We start from the raw sequence: 17,856 nt of genomic DNA on the forward strand, positions 1-17,856 counted from the left end.
ATTTAAAGCTGTGACTTTGTTACAGTAATAAAAAAATCAAATAAACTTCATATTACAATTAAAGTACAATTATACATAAAATTTCACACTGTGAAAACATGACCTATCTTAATCAAAATATCCACGGGTGGACTGCCGGTCTACAGTGTCCAATGGGCACAATATTTCGGCGATCATACATTTTGCCATCATCAGGTGAACTGACGGACTGAGCTCCTGTGAACGTGCCGGCACGGAGATCCGTACGCTATGGCTGCTCAGAGGGAACTGGGCTCGGTCACGGCGGCGAGCGATTTAAATACCCTCCGCATGCGGCGCGCTCCCTCCGCTCTCCGCGCCATGGTGCAAATACAGACAGACAGCTGCCACCACCCTTCACAGAGGAATGGGCTACTTAAAACTCGAGTACATAGGGCGCGCACTATCTCTGACGCAGAGAGTATACCCTCCAGGAATTGGAACATCTGAGAACTGTGTAAAAAAAAAAAAAAGGGTACTCAGAGTGGCAGATTCAACGTGCTCTCCGCCCAACCACTACAGCACAACCTGTGGATATGGATGAAATCATGAGGGAGGCACTGCGTTTATTCCATATACAGGAGCACTCTCGGGGAACATCGCCCGCATTTTGAAGGAACACCGGGTCGGAACTGTGTTTTGTCCTCCGAATAAAACTCGTGCACTGGTGGGGAGCGCCAGAGATGACCTCAGTTTGAGGAAGGCCGGCGTGTACCAGATTCCGTGTCAATGTGGCAAGTCGTATATTGGTCAGACGATGCGTACCGTCAAGGATCGATGCCGTGAACACCAGAGGCACACTCCACTGATGTATCCGAGCAAGTCGGCAGTCGCTGAACATTGTTTGTCGGAAAATCACGCTATGGAGTATGAACGCACGAGGATTCTGGTACAGACGTCGAGATACTGGGACAGCGTTGTTAGAGAGGCCATCGAAGTTCGCACCAATGACGACCTCATAAACCGTGACAGTGGCTATATTCTTAGCAAGGCTTGGGAACTAGCAATTGGGTTAATCAAGAGTAAATTGAGCAAACGTATAGTTGTGACGACCACGGCGGACAGAGCCATCACTCCGACGTCATCTCAGATGCCGTCGCAATCTGATCCACCGCGCGACTGTGGCGCGGGGCGCAGACAGCGGAGGGAGCACGCCGCAGGCAGAGGGTATTTAAATCGGCCGCCGCCGCGACCGAACCCAGTTCCCACTGAGCAGCCATAGCGTACGGACCTCCGTGCCGGCACGTTCACAGGAGCTCAGTCCGTCAGTTCACCTGATGATGGCGACATGTATGATCGCCGAAATATTGTGCCCGTTGGGACACTAGACCGGCAGTACACCTGTCGATATTTTGATTATCAAATATGCCGGGAGAAACTCAAGAATCACATGACCTATCTTATTAACTAGGTTGCAAGTAATTTGTAAATGGTAGCAAATAAAATAATAAAAATCCACGCCAACAGAGGGTGACCGCAAGATGGAGACTTGTCCCCCATTACTATGGAACCTAGCGATGAATGATCTCATTAAGGAGCCAAAGGCTGAAGATTATTTTGGCCAAGAATATGCAGACAATTTAGACATAGTGATACTTGACAACACTGCAAGTACTGTTAGAATGCTGGCACAATGTGCTCTGATTATTGTGCCAAATTGGTGTATGAAACAGGATCAAAGAGTTAATCTTAAGATAACTGTTTCAATATCATTCATGAAGAGGCATATCCAGGACATGCACTGGAATCTTAAGCTCTTCGGCAACATTCTACCAGTTGAGAGGTTAGTGAAGTACCCAGGGGTAACCCTGGATGCGAAATTATAATGGGCCCCACACATAAGAATATATTTTCCAAGGCAAAAGGTGCTCTTATGTGCACTAGAAGGGCCAGGAGAAAAGAAAACTGGTGTCATTAGTCCCAAGACCATGCACTGGATTTACATCTCCTTAATAAGATATTCAAATTAATGATATAAATATAATAGAAGGAAACATTCCACGTGGGAAAAAATATATCTAAAAACAAAGATGATGTGACTTACCAAACGAAAGCGCTGGCACGTCGATAGACACACAAACAAACACAAACATACACACAAAATTCTAGCTTTCGCAACCAATGGTTGCCTCGTCGGGAAAGAGGGAAGGAGAGGGAAAGACGAAAGGATTTGGGTTTTAAGGGAGAGGGTAAGGAGTCATTCCAATCCCGGGAGCGGAAAGACTTACCTTAGGGGGAAAAAAGGACGGGTACACACTCGCACACACACACATATCCATCCACACATATACAGACACAAGCAGACGGTCTTTAAATATGTCTGCTTGTGTCTGTATATGTGTGGATGGATATGTGTGTGTGTGCGCGAGTGTATACCCGTCCTTTTTTCCCCCTAAGGTAAGTCTTTCCGCTCCCGGGATTGGAATGACTCCTTACTCTCTCCCTTAAAACCCGCATCCTTTCGTCTTTCCCTCTCCTTCCCTCTTTCCTGACGAGGCAACCATTGGTTGCGAAAGCTAGAATTTTGTGTGTGTGTTTGTGTGTCTATCGACATGCCAGCGCTTTCGTTTGGTAAGTCACATCATCTTTGTTTTTAGATATATAATAAGATATTCAGTAATTTATGGGCCTACAGTAACATCAAATGAAGGATTGGTGCATAAATTCGTCGAGTTTTTTCATAAGTTTAATAAATACAACAGATACACATAACAGAGACTTTAATCATCAATAATATATTCTCATTTACTATTTACAACAACTTTCGATTCTGCAATTGTAGAATCGTATGGTTTTGAGGCGAAGAACTCATTGAGCCATGTTTGGAGTGCATTCTCATCCAGAGAGGAAGTTCCTTGGAGGTCGTACAAAAGACAGCAGGAAAGGCGAAAATCTGAGGGAGTAAGATCAGGTGAATAAAGCGAGTGTGGAATGACTTCCCAACCCATCTCCTGTATAGTGTTTTCTGTCAGTCTAGTAGAATGCGGGCAGGCATTATCATGGAGTAGCATCAATTCACGCAATCTTCCTGGTCGTCGTTCTTGGATTGTGTCTGCAAGGCATCTCAGTTGTTGACAATAAATGTCAGCAGAGATGGTTACACCTCGGGGAAGCAATTCCTATTACATTACCGCTGTTCCACCAGAAGCATAACATTATCTCTTGTACTGGGAGGTGCTGCTTTGTGGGGGCTCAACCATTCCTTTCTTTTCCTTATGCTAGCATAAAGACGCCATTTTTCATCACCAATAATGATACAAGTTAGGGAATGGTTGGTGTCATTCACGAGCCAATTGATGACAAGCAAACAAAGATGCACATATGGCTATCTGCTGGTTTTTGTGATTTTGGCTTAGAGCAACCAGTACCCACATATTCAATTTTTTTTTGGATCCTTTCTCACTGCATGCAAATGTCACATGATGCTGGAATGATCACAGTTCATCACCTATGGCAGTTCTTGAGTACACTGACATGATCATTGTGGATCAACGCATTTAAACAGTCTTCATCAAACTCCTGAATGTAGAGGGTAACTGATGTCAAAAAAATCCTCACTACTCATTATCTCCAAATGATAAAATGAAAATATTTAAATCCAAATAGCAACAACAAACTACAAATAAAAAATGACAATTGATAAATAAACCTGAAGCAATCTGAATACCAAAATGCAAAACAAAAACCCTACGAACTTATGCATCAACCTAACACAATAGAAGATGGCTGCTAATGATCTTGAGAAGGTGCACAGATTCGCCTGCCTAGCCGTAATGGGTAGGATTGGTAGCGTTCTCACCACTGGGTTGGAGATCATGCTAGACACGTCCACATTACTTCTTTGGGTTACAATGGATGCAGCAGCAGATTTGTACACATTAAAAACCAGAAAAAACAGACAATCTTTAGGATTTCCAGAATCTCACATTAATGTAATGAATGTGGTGAACATAAGAATATTTCTGGAAATGTTGGCTGACAAGACAATAACTTCCAGCTTCTTCAATTCAACCAGAGGAAGTATGGAGCAATGGAAGAAAGTCAACAACAATATCATTTAGATAAGATAGTCTAGTTTGCTGACAGGTGAAAAACAGATGAAGATGCTGAAGCACAGATATAAGGGGTGCAGCCTCAACTGCAAATCATAATCTTTCTATGGAAGCCAACTACAGTATTTCAGCCAGACATATTGCCTATTAGAGCATGTGTGAAAGAGAATCCATGTATATGGTACTAGGATTGTAGCACCTACATCCACTCAGGTAGCCAAGGAGCTCTGAAATCTTTATCCGTCTTGCAATGAGATTAAAGATTATTGCCAAACGCCATGAAACCCCTGTGAGGTTAGAGGAAAGTGTCAGGATAACTTGTTGTAGGTCCCCTGTCACGAATTAGTGGCAACGATAAATCTGACAGGCTGGCCTGGGCAGGAGCAACGATGCCACTTGCTGGACCAGAGTCTGTCTTAACCACTGCCAAGGTCATGGTACAATCTAAACTATGTAGCTGAATCAGGAGACAGCATGGATAATATTGGACTAAAATCCAAGTAAAAAAGCATGGTAAGCTAACGATGTGAAAACCATGTTTTCAGAGATGTTCTGCAATCCTGGGCTTGAACAGGACGCAAATTAAATTCATGGTAAGTCTATTGACCGGCCATGGGAACTTCAAGAAACACCTGTAGATGATGGGTATACAGAAAGAACCCACTAAGTTGGTACAGGGGACGAGACCACACTACAGTTAAACTTCCAATGCAAAGCACTGGATGCTGAAAGATAAAAAATATCTGGGTCATCAAATCCTGAAGAAACTGTAGCTCTCAGAGACTGAGTATCAGGTTTCCTATTATTCTTTAAGGGTACTAGTTGGCTGTTCTAGAATGAGAGAGAGAGAGAGAGATACCACACAATAAATCCAGTTTCAGTGTGGGTAAAAGAGGGCTAGAACCACTGTTGCTCTATCTCCCTAGTTAAATCAAATCAAATCCCCATTACCATTTCACCCCCCCCCCCTCGAGCACAACAACAGATAATGCATGAATGGATATCCTCCTGTCAAAGAATTGTTCTACCTCCCTCTGCACAATTTATTTCTGCATTTTCATTTGCCAAACATATATCTTGTTCTCCCATCCTATCCCCCTCTCCCAACACCAGTGACATCTCATTGCAAATAGACCCCTGCTCCATCTATCTACGTCATTTCAGAAGAAAAGTATCCCTAACTGAAACTCAGTCCCACATCCTGTTTGTTAAATGCTGCCTCAACCATATCCCCCAAAACTTCCTTCCAACATTCCATGAAACCCAGAACCTAAAAAAAGAGTTGCTGTCAACTAATCCACAAAAAAATCTCAATCCTACAGAAGTTTCAGTCCCAAGCAAAAGCCTAACCTTCGGCCTCACACCCAAGTTCAACCAAGCTACACTCATCAACACACTTTTCGCCTTCTCTTGATACATACAGTGGATACACTTCATCATCCAACTGTGACTTTCACTCTCTTCCATCTACCCATCCCCTTGTTATCTTCCAGCGAATACTTACCTCTCATTTGGCTTCACCATCCTTCCCAAGGTCCATTCCCAAAAATACAAACCTACCAGCACAGTTAAGAACAGCCACCTGTAACCTCAAGACAGACAATGTGTCAACCATTATCGTGATGTGTAGCACTGATCACCTGACAGAAGGCACCTGCCAACTATCTGATGCTTCCATCTACAAGCTTTGTCACAGCATTCCCATTCCAGAAGTCCAATATAACCTCTTGTCCCTAAATACATCTGAAGGCCAATCCCAGAATATTTCCCCTGAAACCATCTCCTCCTCACTCCAAAGGTCCCCCATATACCTCTCTTCTACATGATTCCCAAAATCCATAAATGCAACAGCCCAGAGTCACTCACCGCCATAGTTATTGTGCTCCCATTGAAAGAATCTGCACTCTTGTCGACTAACAACTTCAATGATTTGCCTGTAGCCTAGCCTCTCACATTAAAGATACAAACCACTGACTCTTGACTGTCCCCACTCCAGTTAGCACCTGAATACTTACTTGTCTCTGCTGATGGCGCCTTCCTGTACACCAAAACCCTCTGTTACCCTGGCCTTTCTCTTACTGAACACTACCTTTCACATTGTGCTTCCCAGTCAAACTCACTACTCTGTTCGTTAAATATGTCTGCTTGTGAGATGTCTGCTTGTGTCTGTATATGTGTGGATGGATATGTGTGTGTGTGCGAGTGTATACCCGTCCTTTTTTCCCCCTAAGGTAAGTCTTTCCGCTCCCGGGATTGGAATGACTCCTTACCTTCTCCCTTAAAACCCATATCCTTTCGTCTTTCCCTCTCCTTCCCTCTTTCCTGATGAGGCAACAGTTTGTTGCGAAAGCTTGAATTTTGTGTGTATGTTTGTGTTCGTTTGTGTGTCTGTCGACCTGCCAGCACTTTCATTTGGTAAGTCACATCATCTTTGTTTTTAGATATATTTTTCCTACGTGGAATGTTTCCCTCTATTATAATCACTACTCTGTTCCTTATATATCTAAGCAATTACATCCTCATGCGTAACTATTTCTTCTTTGAGGCAAAAATATATAAACAAATCTACAGCAAAGCCACGGGCACCCACACACTACCTTCCTTTGCCAAATAGACAGTCAGCTAGAGGAAATCTTCCTAGTCTCCTAAAACCCCAAGTCACTTTTCTGGTCTCGGTTCATTGATGATATCTTCATGATATGATCCCAGGGCCAAGATACCCTAATCTCATTCCCCCAAAGGTTGACAGTACTCCCATTCACTTCACCTCGTCCTCTTTCAGCCCAACATGCCAGCTTCCTGGATGCTGACCTCCATCCAAATTGGAGTCCATATCAAGCCAACTAATCATCAATAGTACTTGCATTCTGACAGCTGTCATCCCTTCCATAGTAAAAAATTGCTCCCATGCAGTGTGGCCACCCGTGAACAGTGTAGCTCAGTGACGAGAATTCCCTTGCTTCACCATTGCCTTCACAGAAAAGACACTATCTCCATAACCTAGTCTGCAAAGAGATTTACTACACCATATCCTAACACACCGCTAATTCAGGAACCTCCCTCCCCCCCCCCCCCTGAACCAGCTGCAAAGGAGCACTCCCATCATCAACCAATATCATTCCACACTGGAGCAAGTGAACCATGTTCTTTGCCTCTTTATCATCGTGCTAGGAAATGAGGGCCATTCCACACATAATTCTTCCCATGCCTCGTGAAATGGTAGTCTGCCACCCAAACTACACAACATCCTGGTCCTTCCCCATGCCACTCTCACTTTGCTCCCCTGACCCAGCAATGCCTACTCTCTAATCCTGTAACAAGCCTTTCTAACACAGGCATGGCAACCCTGAAAGCAGGCATTACATATACCAGCTTTGCTGCAATCTCTGGACAGCATTTTATGTGGGAATGACCACCAACTAGTTGCCCACTATAATAAATCACTACCACCAAACTGAGGCCAATGGCAGAGTTGACTGCTCACTGGCAGAATATGCTTCTAAGCACACAAAAGGCTAGAGTTCAGTGCTTGCTTCACAACCTGTGCCATCTGTATACTTACGCACTGCACCAATTTTCCTGGACTAAGGAGATGAGAGTCATCCTTGAATCACATTCTTCGCTCTGGTAATACCCCTCGCCCCCGCTTCACTAACCTTCTGCACCCACATTTTCTACTCAAGTCTCCCTTTCCTCTGCCATGTCACACGTATCCACAGAAATTTATCCAAGCGGGGGCAAGATTCCAAAAGTTCCATGTTTTACACAATTGATTAGTTGAGTTTGAGAACATGTTGTGCCCCAAGAAATAAATTTGACATGAAGCACACAAAGCTCATTCTATCTTAAACATTTTCTAGTTATCCAGTGAATCTTTTGTAAGGCAGATTACTGCTGTACCTCAACAGTAAGCATATTTCATTTCTGTATCCAACGTATATCTTTGTATATTATTAATATGAACATGGATGAATGAAACCTGCGAAAACACTCATCCCATGTTTTGCATGTGATGGTGCAGACATGAAAAATGGATTATGGAACTCTTAAATCTATGGCTGGATGCTGCGCAGGGTTGTACCCAATAGTTTAAGAATGTCTAGACACCTTTTCATTCTTTATTCAACGTTTTTTTCCCTCTCATCAAGTGCAGAAATTTCTTTTTCTTCTGTATTTGCGCTTGCAGATGAAGTATAGGTGATTAAACCTACAATATAACAGGGCCACATCTTTCATACTCTACTACAATCGCTCTACCATGAAAACTGAATGTAGTCTCAGCAACCTTTGATCAGTCAAATGCAACCTTACTGTTGAGATTAAGATTTACGCAAGCGAAAGGGCTGCTCTTGTGGGCACTGGGGATGGTTGTGGGGAATGTAAAATGCAGCCACGTTTATACTGTGCTAGATGTTGGATCTGTCCATTTCAGTAGCTCACTAAGGACTGTACAAGGAAGTGACAGAGAAAAGAATGGGTGCTCTATTTCCGCAATGCTCTATAAAATTCACATTTCCCAAGACTGTAAAATAATGCCGAAACAGCTGCCATGACAAGAAAATTATTTAATTTACTGTCAGCAGTCTTGGCAATCAAACAATGTAGTGTTTACTAGAGACACTGTGTTACCCCTTGCATGCGGCTGAGTAAAATCAGACACAGTAATTTCCAGAAATATGTGAGAATTTTGAAATTAGTGCTCCCTTGACCCCCCTCCACAGACACGTAAGGGGAAGGGGGCGGGGGGGGGGGGGGCGACTGGTTGAAAAAATATGTTCCCACACCTAAAATTTAAGAAATATGTGCTGGCAATATCTACAGAAATCCGATTGTGGAGAACGCCCCGAAAAGATCCATGAAGGAAAACCCAAGTTCAATCAAATTTTGAGCATTATGTATCAATTTGGGAGCCACAACAAATTGGATTAATTAATACAGAAGAGCTGCATGGTTCAACACAGGTTCTGGAGTGAGTCAAGAAACATTACTTCTTCCCAAATAGATCTCACATAATAATCATGATGGTAACACCAGAGAAACCTGAGCTTACACTTAGATGAGCCCACAGTCTTTTTTCAACTCACCACACCACCTGTAGACCAAATAGGAAAGACTGGGAGACAATACTGTAATACTACGTACCCTCTACCACAGACTTCAAGGTGAGCTGCGCAGTATACATGTTTATGTAAATACAGCTGTTCTCATGTAAATGCAGATGTTTCATGGACCTGAATTTAGTCAGTTGCCTTTTTTTTTTTTAACCAATATGAAAAATGACTTTTAGAAGAAAATCTGTACACCATATTTATATCTGATCAATACAAAAGAGCTTTCATTCGCTTTTACAGATATCTTTTATCGTAATTCAAAAAGAATTCTTGTGTAGAATCTTACATAAAAAATAACAGCCCGATAGGAAGCAATGTGTGTGTGTATGTGTGTGTGTGTTTTTTTATATAAACTGTGCACTGGACTGGAATTCTAACTTGGAACCTTTCACGGGCAAGTCTGTATATAACAAAAACTTCTTGTACGGTTTGTATTAAACTAAGGAACAAAATGCTTACACAGCTGCAGAGATGGCTTCTTTCTGACGTAGATATAAATGGTTGAACAGCTTCACTTTGTGCTGAACATCTACAAGCCCTTGCGCTACTTTCGAAACAGGACTCGCGGTACTGCTCTTGGCTGATGCTTGTTGCTGGAATGCGATATGCAAAAGATGAGAAGAAGAAAAATTGTAAACTACAACATTCTTAAAACTCTAGCTGTATTTCATTCCATAAACGATATGTTACTAACATCTATAATACAATCAAATATCTAATTACAAATATTTCTCAATCTTATTATGATTAAATACTGATAGAATGTGACAAATTAGTATCTACATCTACACTCTGTGAACTACATGAATTGAATGGCAGAGGGGTACTTCCCATTGTATCACTTATGAGGGCTTCTTCCTATACTATTCACAAACTAAGCATGAGAACAGTGATTGCTTAAATGATTCAGTGGGCACTGTAGTTAGTCTAATCTTGTCTTTGCTGTCTCTACAGGATGATTTGATGACTATGTTGTACTTCCAGAACCCTCGCTTACAGTATCTCCACTTTTACTCTCAAGACCTCTTCAGGTGGCTTTTCTTGGACAGTTGAAGAGCTATTATGAAAGTGGCTGCTATTACACATTGATCAGAAACATCCCCACAGCAGGTCCCATGTAACCAAAGTAATTAGTGGTACCTGCACTTTTTTATGATAATGCCTTATTTATGGATTTCTGAAAAAATATTGCTCAACGAGTTTCCGATCGCGTGTCTGCGTGTGCACGTGCACGCCCGAGTATACACCGAACATATGAAAAATGAACCCAGATCATGCGTTTACTCATGATCTTACAGCGAACATTGGAACCCCCAACTCTGAATTCCCCTCCTCCCACTAAGGTTTATCTATTATCATTGCAATATTTAATTCTGGTGGTAACATGCACCTGGGAAGAGGTTACAGTTTCTGTTAACACATTGGAAAACCACATTATCCTCACAACTCTGAATGTGACTTTACATACGTATTCTAATATGAGTAAGGTTTGAAATATTAAATGACCTTTCATTGTTTTGACTCCATTCAGATGCAGAACACATGCACATTCTTGAAAGGAAATTATTTTTGTTGCAGTGCTTTGAGCACAAATACAATGTACAAATAACTAATTACAAGATAAAGTTATCATATGCAGAATAAGAGTTCTCACAGTCAAACTATTATTTATCCAAAACAAACTCTGACAAGACAACAGCAGGGTTTCCAAAGTTTTATAAGCAATTTCATAATAACTTTCTCATTTATGACACAAGAGAACAACAAAACAGGATTCCTACCTTGTCTCTGGAAATCTTAGGTGGCTTATCAGCCTTGCTTTTACTTTCCTCTTTCTGATCTCCCGATTTACGCTGCTGATTCTGTAATTTGGCTGCTCTCTGTGCCTCCTACAAAGTTTTTTTGAAAGGATTAAATAGTAAGATTCTTTTTTGTAATGCAATAAATATAATGTGAACATGCATGAAGTGTACAGTCCTGCAAATTTAGAACATGAACAATATGATGGAAGACAACTATTGAAAGAAAACATATACTCAACATATAAAAAGAGGCACTGAGTATCAGATAGGCATGTAACAGAGGATGGAGTGGTGAAGGAGAGGGGAAGGGACAGGGGGATGGGCGGGTGGAGAGGGAAATGTAGGGGGAGATGGAGGGGGACGGGGCAGAGGGAGATGGAGAGGGAAATGTAGGGGGAGATGGAGGGGGGCGGGGCAGAGGGAGATGGAGAGGGAAATGGAGGGGGAGATGGAGGCGGACGGGGCAGAGGGAGATGGAGAGGGAAATGGAGGGGGACGGGGGAGAGGGAGGGGGCGGGGGAGAGGAGTGGGGGGAGAGTGGGGGGAAGGTGTGGGGCAGGGGAGAGGTGTGGGGCAGGGGAGAGGTGTGGGGCAGGGGAGAGGTGTGGGGCAGGGGAGAGGTGTGGGGCAGGGGAGAGGTGTGGGGCAGGGGAGAGGTGTGGGGCAGGGGAGAGGTGTGGGGCAGGGGAGAGGGGTGGGGCAGGGGAGAGGGGTGGGGCAGGGGAGAGGGGTGGGGCAGGGGAGAGGGGTGGGGCAGGGGAGAGGGGTGGGGCAGGGGAGAGGGGTGGGGCAGGGGAGAGGGGTGGGTGAGGAGGGAGAAGAGTGGGGCGTGGGTGAGGAGGGAGAAGAGTGGGGCGTGGGTGAGGAGGGAGAAGAGAGGGGTGGGTGAGGAGGGAGAAGAGAGGGGTGGGTGAGGAGGGAGAAGAGAGGGGTGGGTGAGGAGGGAGAAGAGTGGGGCGGGAGGAGGGAGAAGAGTGGGGTGGGTGAGGAGGGAGAAGAGTGGGGTGGGTGAGGAGGGAGAAGAGTGGGGCGGGTGGAGGGGAGTGGGGTGGAAGGGAGTGGGGTGGAGGGGAGTGGGGTGGAGGGGAGTGGGGTGGAGGGGAGTGGGGTGGAGGGGAGTGGGGTTGAGGGGAGTGGGGTTGAGGGGAGTGGGGTTGAGGGGAGTGGGGTTGAGGGGAGTGGGGTTGAGGGGAGTGGGGTTGAGGGGAGTGGGGTTGAGGGGAGTGGGGTTGAGGGGAGTGGGGTGGAGGGGAGGGAGAGTAAAGCTGCTGCTTAATACCTTTCACAACTTCAAACTACTATTTCAATTCTATCCAAGATATTCCCACTACCATATTAAAAACCAAATGCAAATAGAGAAACCTAGATTATAGTAAATGATAATGATATATATTTGAACATAAACTATTATTACCCCCTGGGACCTGTAGATTCTTTGTCTGACGAAGAGGCAAAAGTTGGATGAAGTGGGATTGTTCAGGGTGGAACCAGGACCACTGGTCAATAGAGACAGGCCAACACTCACAATACATTACAAGTAATCAATTTGCAAAATCACAGACATGAGTTCTCCTCAGCACTTGTCTTCAAGGGCTTGAATTTAAAAATAACCGTGTACAAATCTAAAAGGGGGGGGGGGGCAAAGAAATAAGGGGAAATAATTGGGTGAGAGGAGATTTGTCACAGGAGGGAAAGGCAGACTGATGGAAGGATGGCTGCCGGCTATTACAAAGGAGGCACATGGGAAAAAGAATATGGATGTTGCACCAGTGAGCTTGTCATATATGCTTTTCTAATTACTTGCCACATTTTTCTTCCAACAGACAAAAATGTACTTCCCTTTTAATGGTCGAAAAGATTGATGTTTCGTATCTGTTTCCTCCCCCAATAAGTATCCCAGACTGTTATATCTATGTCTGTACTCCAGAAACCATCTTAACGTGTGTAGTAGACAGTACTTTGGGTAGTACTCTCATTCCTATCTACTCTTTTCTTTCCCATTTGCAAATCGTGTGCAGGAGTAATGAATGACCTGTCACTGTGCATGAGCTCTATTTCTCTGATTTTCCCCATTACAGCAATTTTGCAAGATCAATCCGAGAGTAACTAATATGTTACCCAACTTCTTGGACCACACACTTTTGGATTTTTAACAGTAAACACTGCTGTGATGCACATTGTCTTGCTTGTGGTGTCTATGAAAGATGTTGGATGAGCATTTCCTGCACACACACACACACACACACACACACACACACACACACACACACACACACACACACCTACCAAATAAAAACTGTGATGAAACTCTTTTTTCCTCTGTATGTTCTCTCTCTCCTCTATAAGTGTTTGAGGTTGATAAGTAAGGCTAAAAACTCAGTCAAATTAGGGATTTCCAAGTTGCTTCATTCTTGGATGACTTTTATTTATTTATTCCATGTGATCTGATGGTACACAGTGTGTTGCAAATGTCGGAAAATATCAGTTAACACTGTTAATATATAGTATCCTAATGTATTATATTGCTCATTGCTTTCAATTTAACACAAATAGCAAGATTACTGTACTAAGTATTCATTTACAGAGTAAAAACAGTGACAACAAATATGACTTCACGGCTTTACTAAATTTTATGTTGCCTTTGATAGACTTAATACTAGTGGGAAGATTATTGAACAGTTGGAGGCCCATGTGGAAAGCTCCCTTTCTACACAGTTGAGTGTTTGTACATAAAACATGCGGATTTGAGTTTTTCCTGGCATTGTGTTTATGTATTTCATTATTTTTTACGACTCTGGAGTCAGTTGGCACTATGTGGTTTCTGAAAAATTTTAGTCTCGAGAATGTATAGGCAAGGCAGTGTAAGGATTTCCAACTTTCTGAAGATGGGTTTGCAGGAGTCTCTGGGTTTGCTCCCAGTAATAATCGTCATTCCTCTCTTCGGGATTTCTTAGGGTTCATTCAATGGATCCCAATCTGGTGTTTGCATTTCCTAGAACTAGTTTTATGGAGTCATCCCACTTTAGGTCACTACAGACAGTTACTGTACGATAGTTTACAGGTTTTATTGTTCCAGAGATTGATAACCAATAGTGTCACTGAAATATAATAGGCTTTTCTATCTATTTATGTGTATTATGTTACATTTATTTTTGTTGAGAATAAACTGCCACTTCCTGCGGCAAGTGTCATTCCTTGGCATGCCTTCCTGCATTTCACTACAATTTTCTGGTATTGTAACTTTCCTACATACAACAGCATCATCCGCAAAAAATGTACCAACTATAACTCCTATCTCAACAGTAGATAAGCAGATCTGCTCCATAGTATGAGCTCATATATTTGTCTTTTACACTTCACATATAAAAAGGAAACAAGATTATGTCAATCCCTTGACTGGGGAGGACTGCCTGTGTGATGCTTTTGGGGCAGTTAGCAATTACCAGTTAGTTCAATGACACAGCTGCTGTGGTTCAACTGTTGCAGAAGTTTTTTGAGACACATGTCTGCTTACTGAATAGTAGCAGTTGTCTTCAGTATTATGTTAATGATAATTCTGCTGCAGATTCTCTTCACAGGTTTCCAGTTGCTTTAATACCAACTGATTTCAAATATTTTAGAATTTTCTCCTCTTAAAACAAATGGGTCATTAGCAAAGTGAACTTTTTCCTCTACAGTAGTGTATATTGATATGAAAACTCATGACAGATTTAATCTATAAGCTGAAATGGGACAGAGAGCTTCTATACAGTTGGGAAGGAAGAAGAGAGAGTTACTGACAGAAGGAAACTGTGGGGAGGGTCACAAATCATTAACAGTAGTTTGTTTAAACAGCCTAATTCACCAAATATCACAGTTATATAATTTTTGATTCTTAAATGAGACTGTCTTTTCTTTCAATACTTTTGTTGTAAAATTAATGGTACCTCAAAACAAGTGTAGACACCAGGGCATGTCACTGTTTTAAGACAGCAACATACAGCAGATATTTTAATTTTGGTTCAAATTAAAACATAAGCATTTGATTGTTGCTGTTCATTAAATCATTAATGCACTCAGTGCATTGTAAGTCAGATCACACAATCTTCCCAGATCAGTTAATACTGTGTTCATAAGAAATACAAGATATTAATAATTTGATAATTTCACAGGACTCAATTTAGTTTTGCAAACAATTAATGTATTCATTTTGTGTAACCACATTTTCCTTTCCACATCTTAGATTGTGTTATTTCACCATCATCAGTTTTACTTTTGGGAACAATCAAGACTCAGCAGCACCCTCATTTAGCAAACATTGGGCATGATAATTAAGCTAAGGCATCCAGAACGCCTGGCATCCAGAGTGCTTGGGTAGCTCAGTTGGTAGAGCACTTGCCTGCGAAACATCCCCCTCCGCTGCGGAGTGAAAATCTCATTCTGGAAACATCCCGCAGGTTGTCGCTAAGCCATGTCTCCGCAGTATCCTTTCTTTTAGGAGTGCTAGTTCTGCAAGGTTCGCAGGAGAGCTTCTGTAAAGTTTGGAAGGTAGGAGACGAGATACTGGCAGAAGTAAAGCTGTGAGGACCGGGCGTGAGTCGTGCTTCGGTAGCTCAGATGGTAGAGCACTTGCCCGCGAAAGGCAAAGGTCCCGAGTTCGAGTCTCAGTCCGGCACACAGTTTTATTCTGCCAGGAAGTTTCATATCAGCGCACACTCCGCTGCAGAGTGAAAATCTCATTCTGGAAGTTTCAAGCTAAGGCATAGTTGTGGAGGAAGTATCAAGTATATTGCTACAAATATTCAGGTCGTATCTGGTGAATTCTTGCCCACACACTACTGAGGACTCCTAGATAATAATCAGATTAAGATATTTGACCTTCTGATGTTAACATAATAGGCGCTCTATGCAAACATACTTAGGATTTTAATTCCTTATGTTACACAACATTATGCTTTGTTGCTTTGTAAACAGTTCACATTGAAATCACCAAGTCTTGCCACAAGCACTTTTGATTCTTAACACAACTACACAGACAACTTTCATTTGCCTAAGTCTTTGGCAAATATTTGCCGAAAAACATTTTTTGGTATCCTTGGAAGTTACCTAATGAATCTTGAGCCATTATTTCTGCCAGATGCAAGCATTCTGAGATGTTTTGAGGCAGCTGACATGTTCTTGGTTCTGTGCTCATGTAATTCCTTAATTCTCCTCTGTACCATCACAAAATACAGCATATGATAGAAAAATGTTTCAATGAATGAATCAGTCACTACTGAACAAATTTTCCATCATTCCAATGTTTCTTAGCCTGTTTTGCTTCATTTCAAACAAAATTTGGAATTTATTTGCTATTCAAATGCCATTTCCCAATGAGAGTGCTAAAACTGTTACTGCTCCACAACACTGTCGATTTTTAAGATTGGGAATTCATGATGCTCACTGTTAGCACAAAATGATCTAATTTTTGCCAATTCAGTAGCACAGAGCCAGTTTGCTTAGAATGTCAGTACTGTAAAAACAGCAGAAAGTAGCACTCAATAATGGATGCAAATCACACCCATAATTCTGTTAGCAAACATGGGGAGGGGGGGGGGGTGAAATTTTCCAACGATGAGGGCATTTACATAGTGGTTCTTGAATGGCTCCTTGACCAAAAAATGAATCTCTGGCATCAAGGGGCATGTTCAGACTGCTGTTTCCAGAGGCTCGGTGGCTATGTTGACAAAAATAGTGTTATGTGTCTGTGTCACTTTGAAGTGTAGGGTAACATTTAATAAAAGTTATTCGGAACCTTCAACATCGCAGTGCGTCAGCAATCGCTGGTTAATATATTAAAAAAACTAAAAACCCGCCTCGATTATTCGCCCTGCCGTGATAATTTTTAACTTTGTTTGTGAAGTCATCTCATATCTTATTAAGATAGTAGAATTGTGCCTACACCAAAAACTGTATCTCTATGTAAAGGCTTTTGGGTTAAAGCAGATCACTTACAGAAAAGCAGAAGCATTAAGTTGTTGATAGCCATACACCAAAGAAAGAATACTTGCTTGCTTTCAGAGTAATCCGTCTTTCCAACTAGAGTAAAGTAAAACTCACACGCGCTGCCCCCCCCCCACTCCCCCCCCCCCATTCACACATCTATGCCCCTACATGGTGCCAGCAGGATGAAAAGTTCCAATGCCAGTGCTGTGAGGTAGGGTGGGTAGAGGGAGAAAGGAGAGAGGCAAGGAGTGGGATTGGGGGGGGGGGTGGCTACGGAGGGAGGGAGGGGTGGTAAGTACATGGGGTAGGCATGTGATGTTCACTTGTCGAAGATTGTGTAGAGCTGCACATGCTGAACGTGATGTGGGAACATGAACTGGGAGGGGTGGCAGGATGGAGGAAGGGAAAACTGTTGGGTAGAAGGTGGGGGGGACATTGGGTTACTAGAGATTGACGTCAGAGCAAGTACAGTATCAGAGGGCATGTTGCTAAGCTGTCTCCCATCTGCATAGTTGAAAGGACCTGGTGGTGAAGGGAAGGATCCAGATGGACCAGGTTGTAAGCAGCCATTGAAATTGAATGAGGCCATTCACCCTACTGGACAATTGGTTGGTAGTCATGCAGAGAGAGAGAGAGAGAGAGAGAGAGAACTGTGCAGTGTTTGCAGCAGAGTTGGTATGTGACACGGCTGCTTTCAAAGGTGGCCTGGCTTCTGATGGGGTAGGATAAGTCTGTGACAGGCATGGAGTAGGAAGTGCTGGGTAGGTTGACTCGGCACGTCTTCCACCATAGTCTACCACAGGGATGGACTAGAATGTTGTGGGGGTTTGGTGGGTGAGGAACACCACTTTAGGAGGGGTGGGAGGTACCTAAGGTAGGATAAAGGTTCACCACTCTTGTGATGTGTTG

General features: G+C 42.9%; 1 protein-coding gene across 3 annotated transcripts in view; it reads right to left on the reverse strand.

Annotated features, from left to right (window-relative positions):
- LOC126242688 (uncharacterized) overlaps positions 1-17,856 on the reverse strand; it is a 103,268-nt gene that overhangs the window by 60,924 nt on the left and 24,488 nt on the right. For all 3 annotated transcript variants that reach the window (XM_049948108.1, XM_049948107.1, XM_049948109.1), the window contains exons 4-5: positions 10,963-11,070; positions 9,641-9,774 (exon numbers count right to left, since the gene is read on the reverse strand). In XM_049948108.1, the coding sequence (XP_049804065.1) occupies positions 9,641-9,774; positions 10,963-11,070 (242 nt within the window). The remainder of the gene's footprint in view (positions 1-9,640; positions 9,775-10,962; positions 11,071-17,856) is intronic.

This window comes from Schistocerca nitens, chromosome 1 (genome assembly GCF_023898315.1).
Source record: "Schistocerca nitens isolate TAMUIC-IGC-003100 chromosome 1, iqSchNite1.1, whole genome shotgun sequence".
NCBI classification, from domain to species: domain Eukaryota; kingdom Metazoa; phylum Arthropoda; class Insecta; order Orthoptera; family Acrididae; genus Schistocerca; species Schistocerca nitens.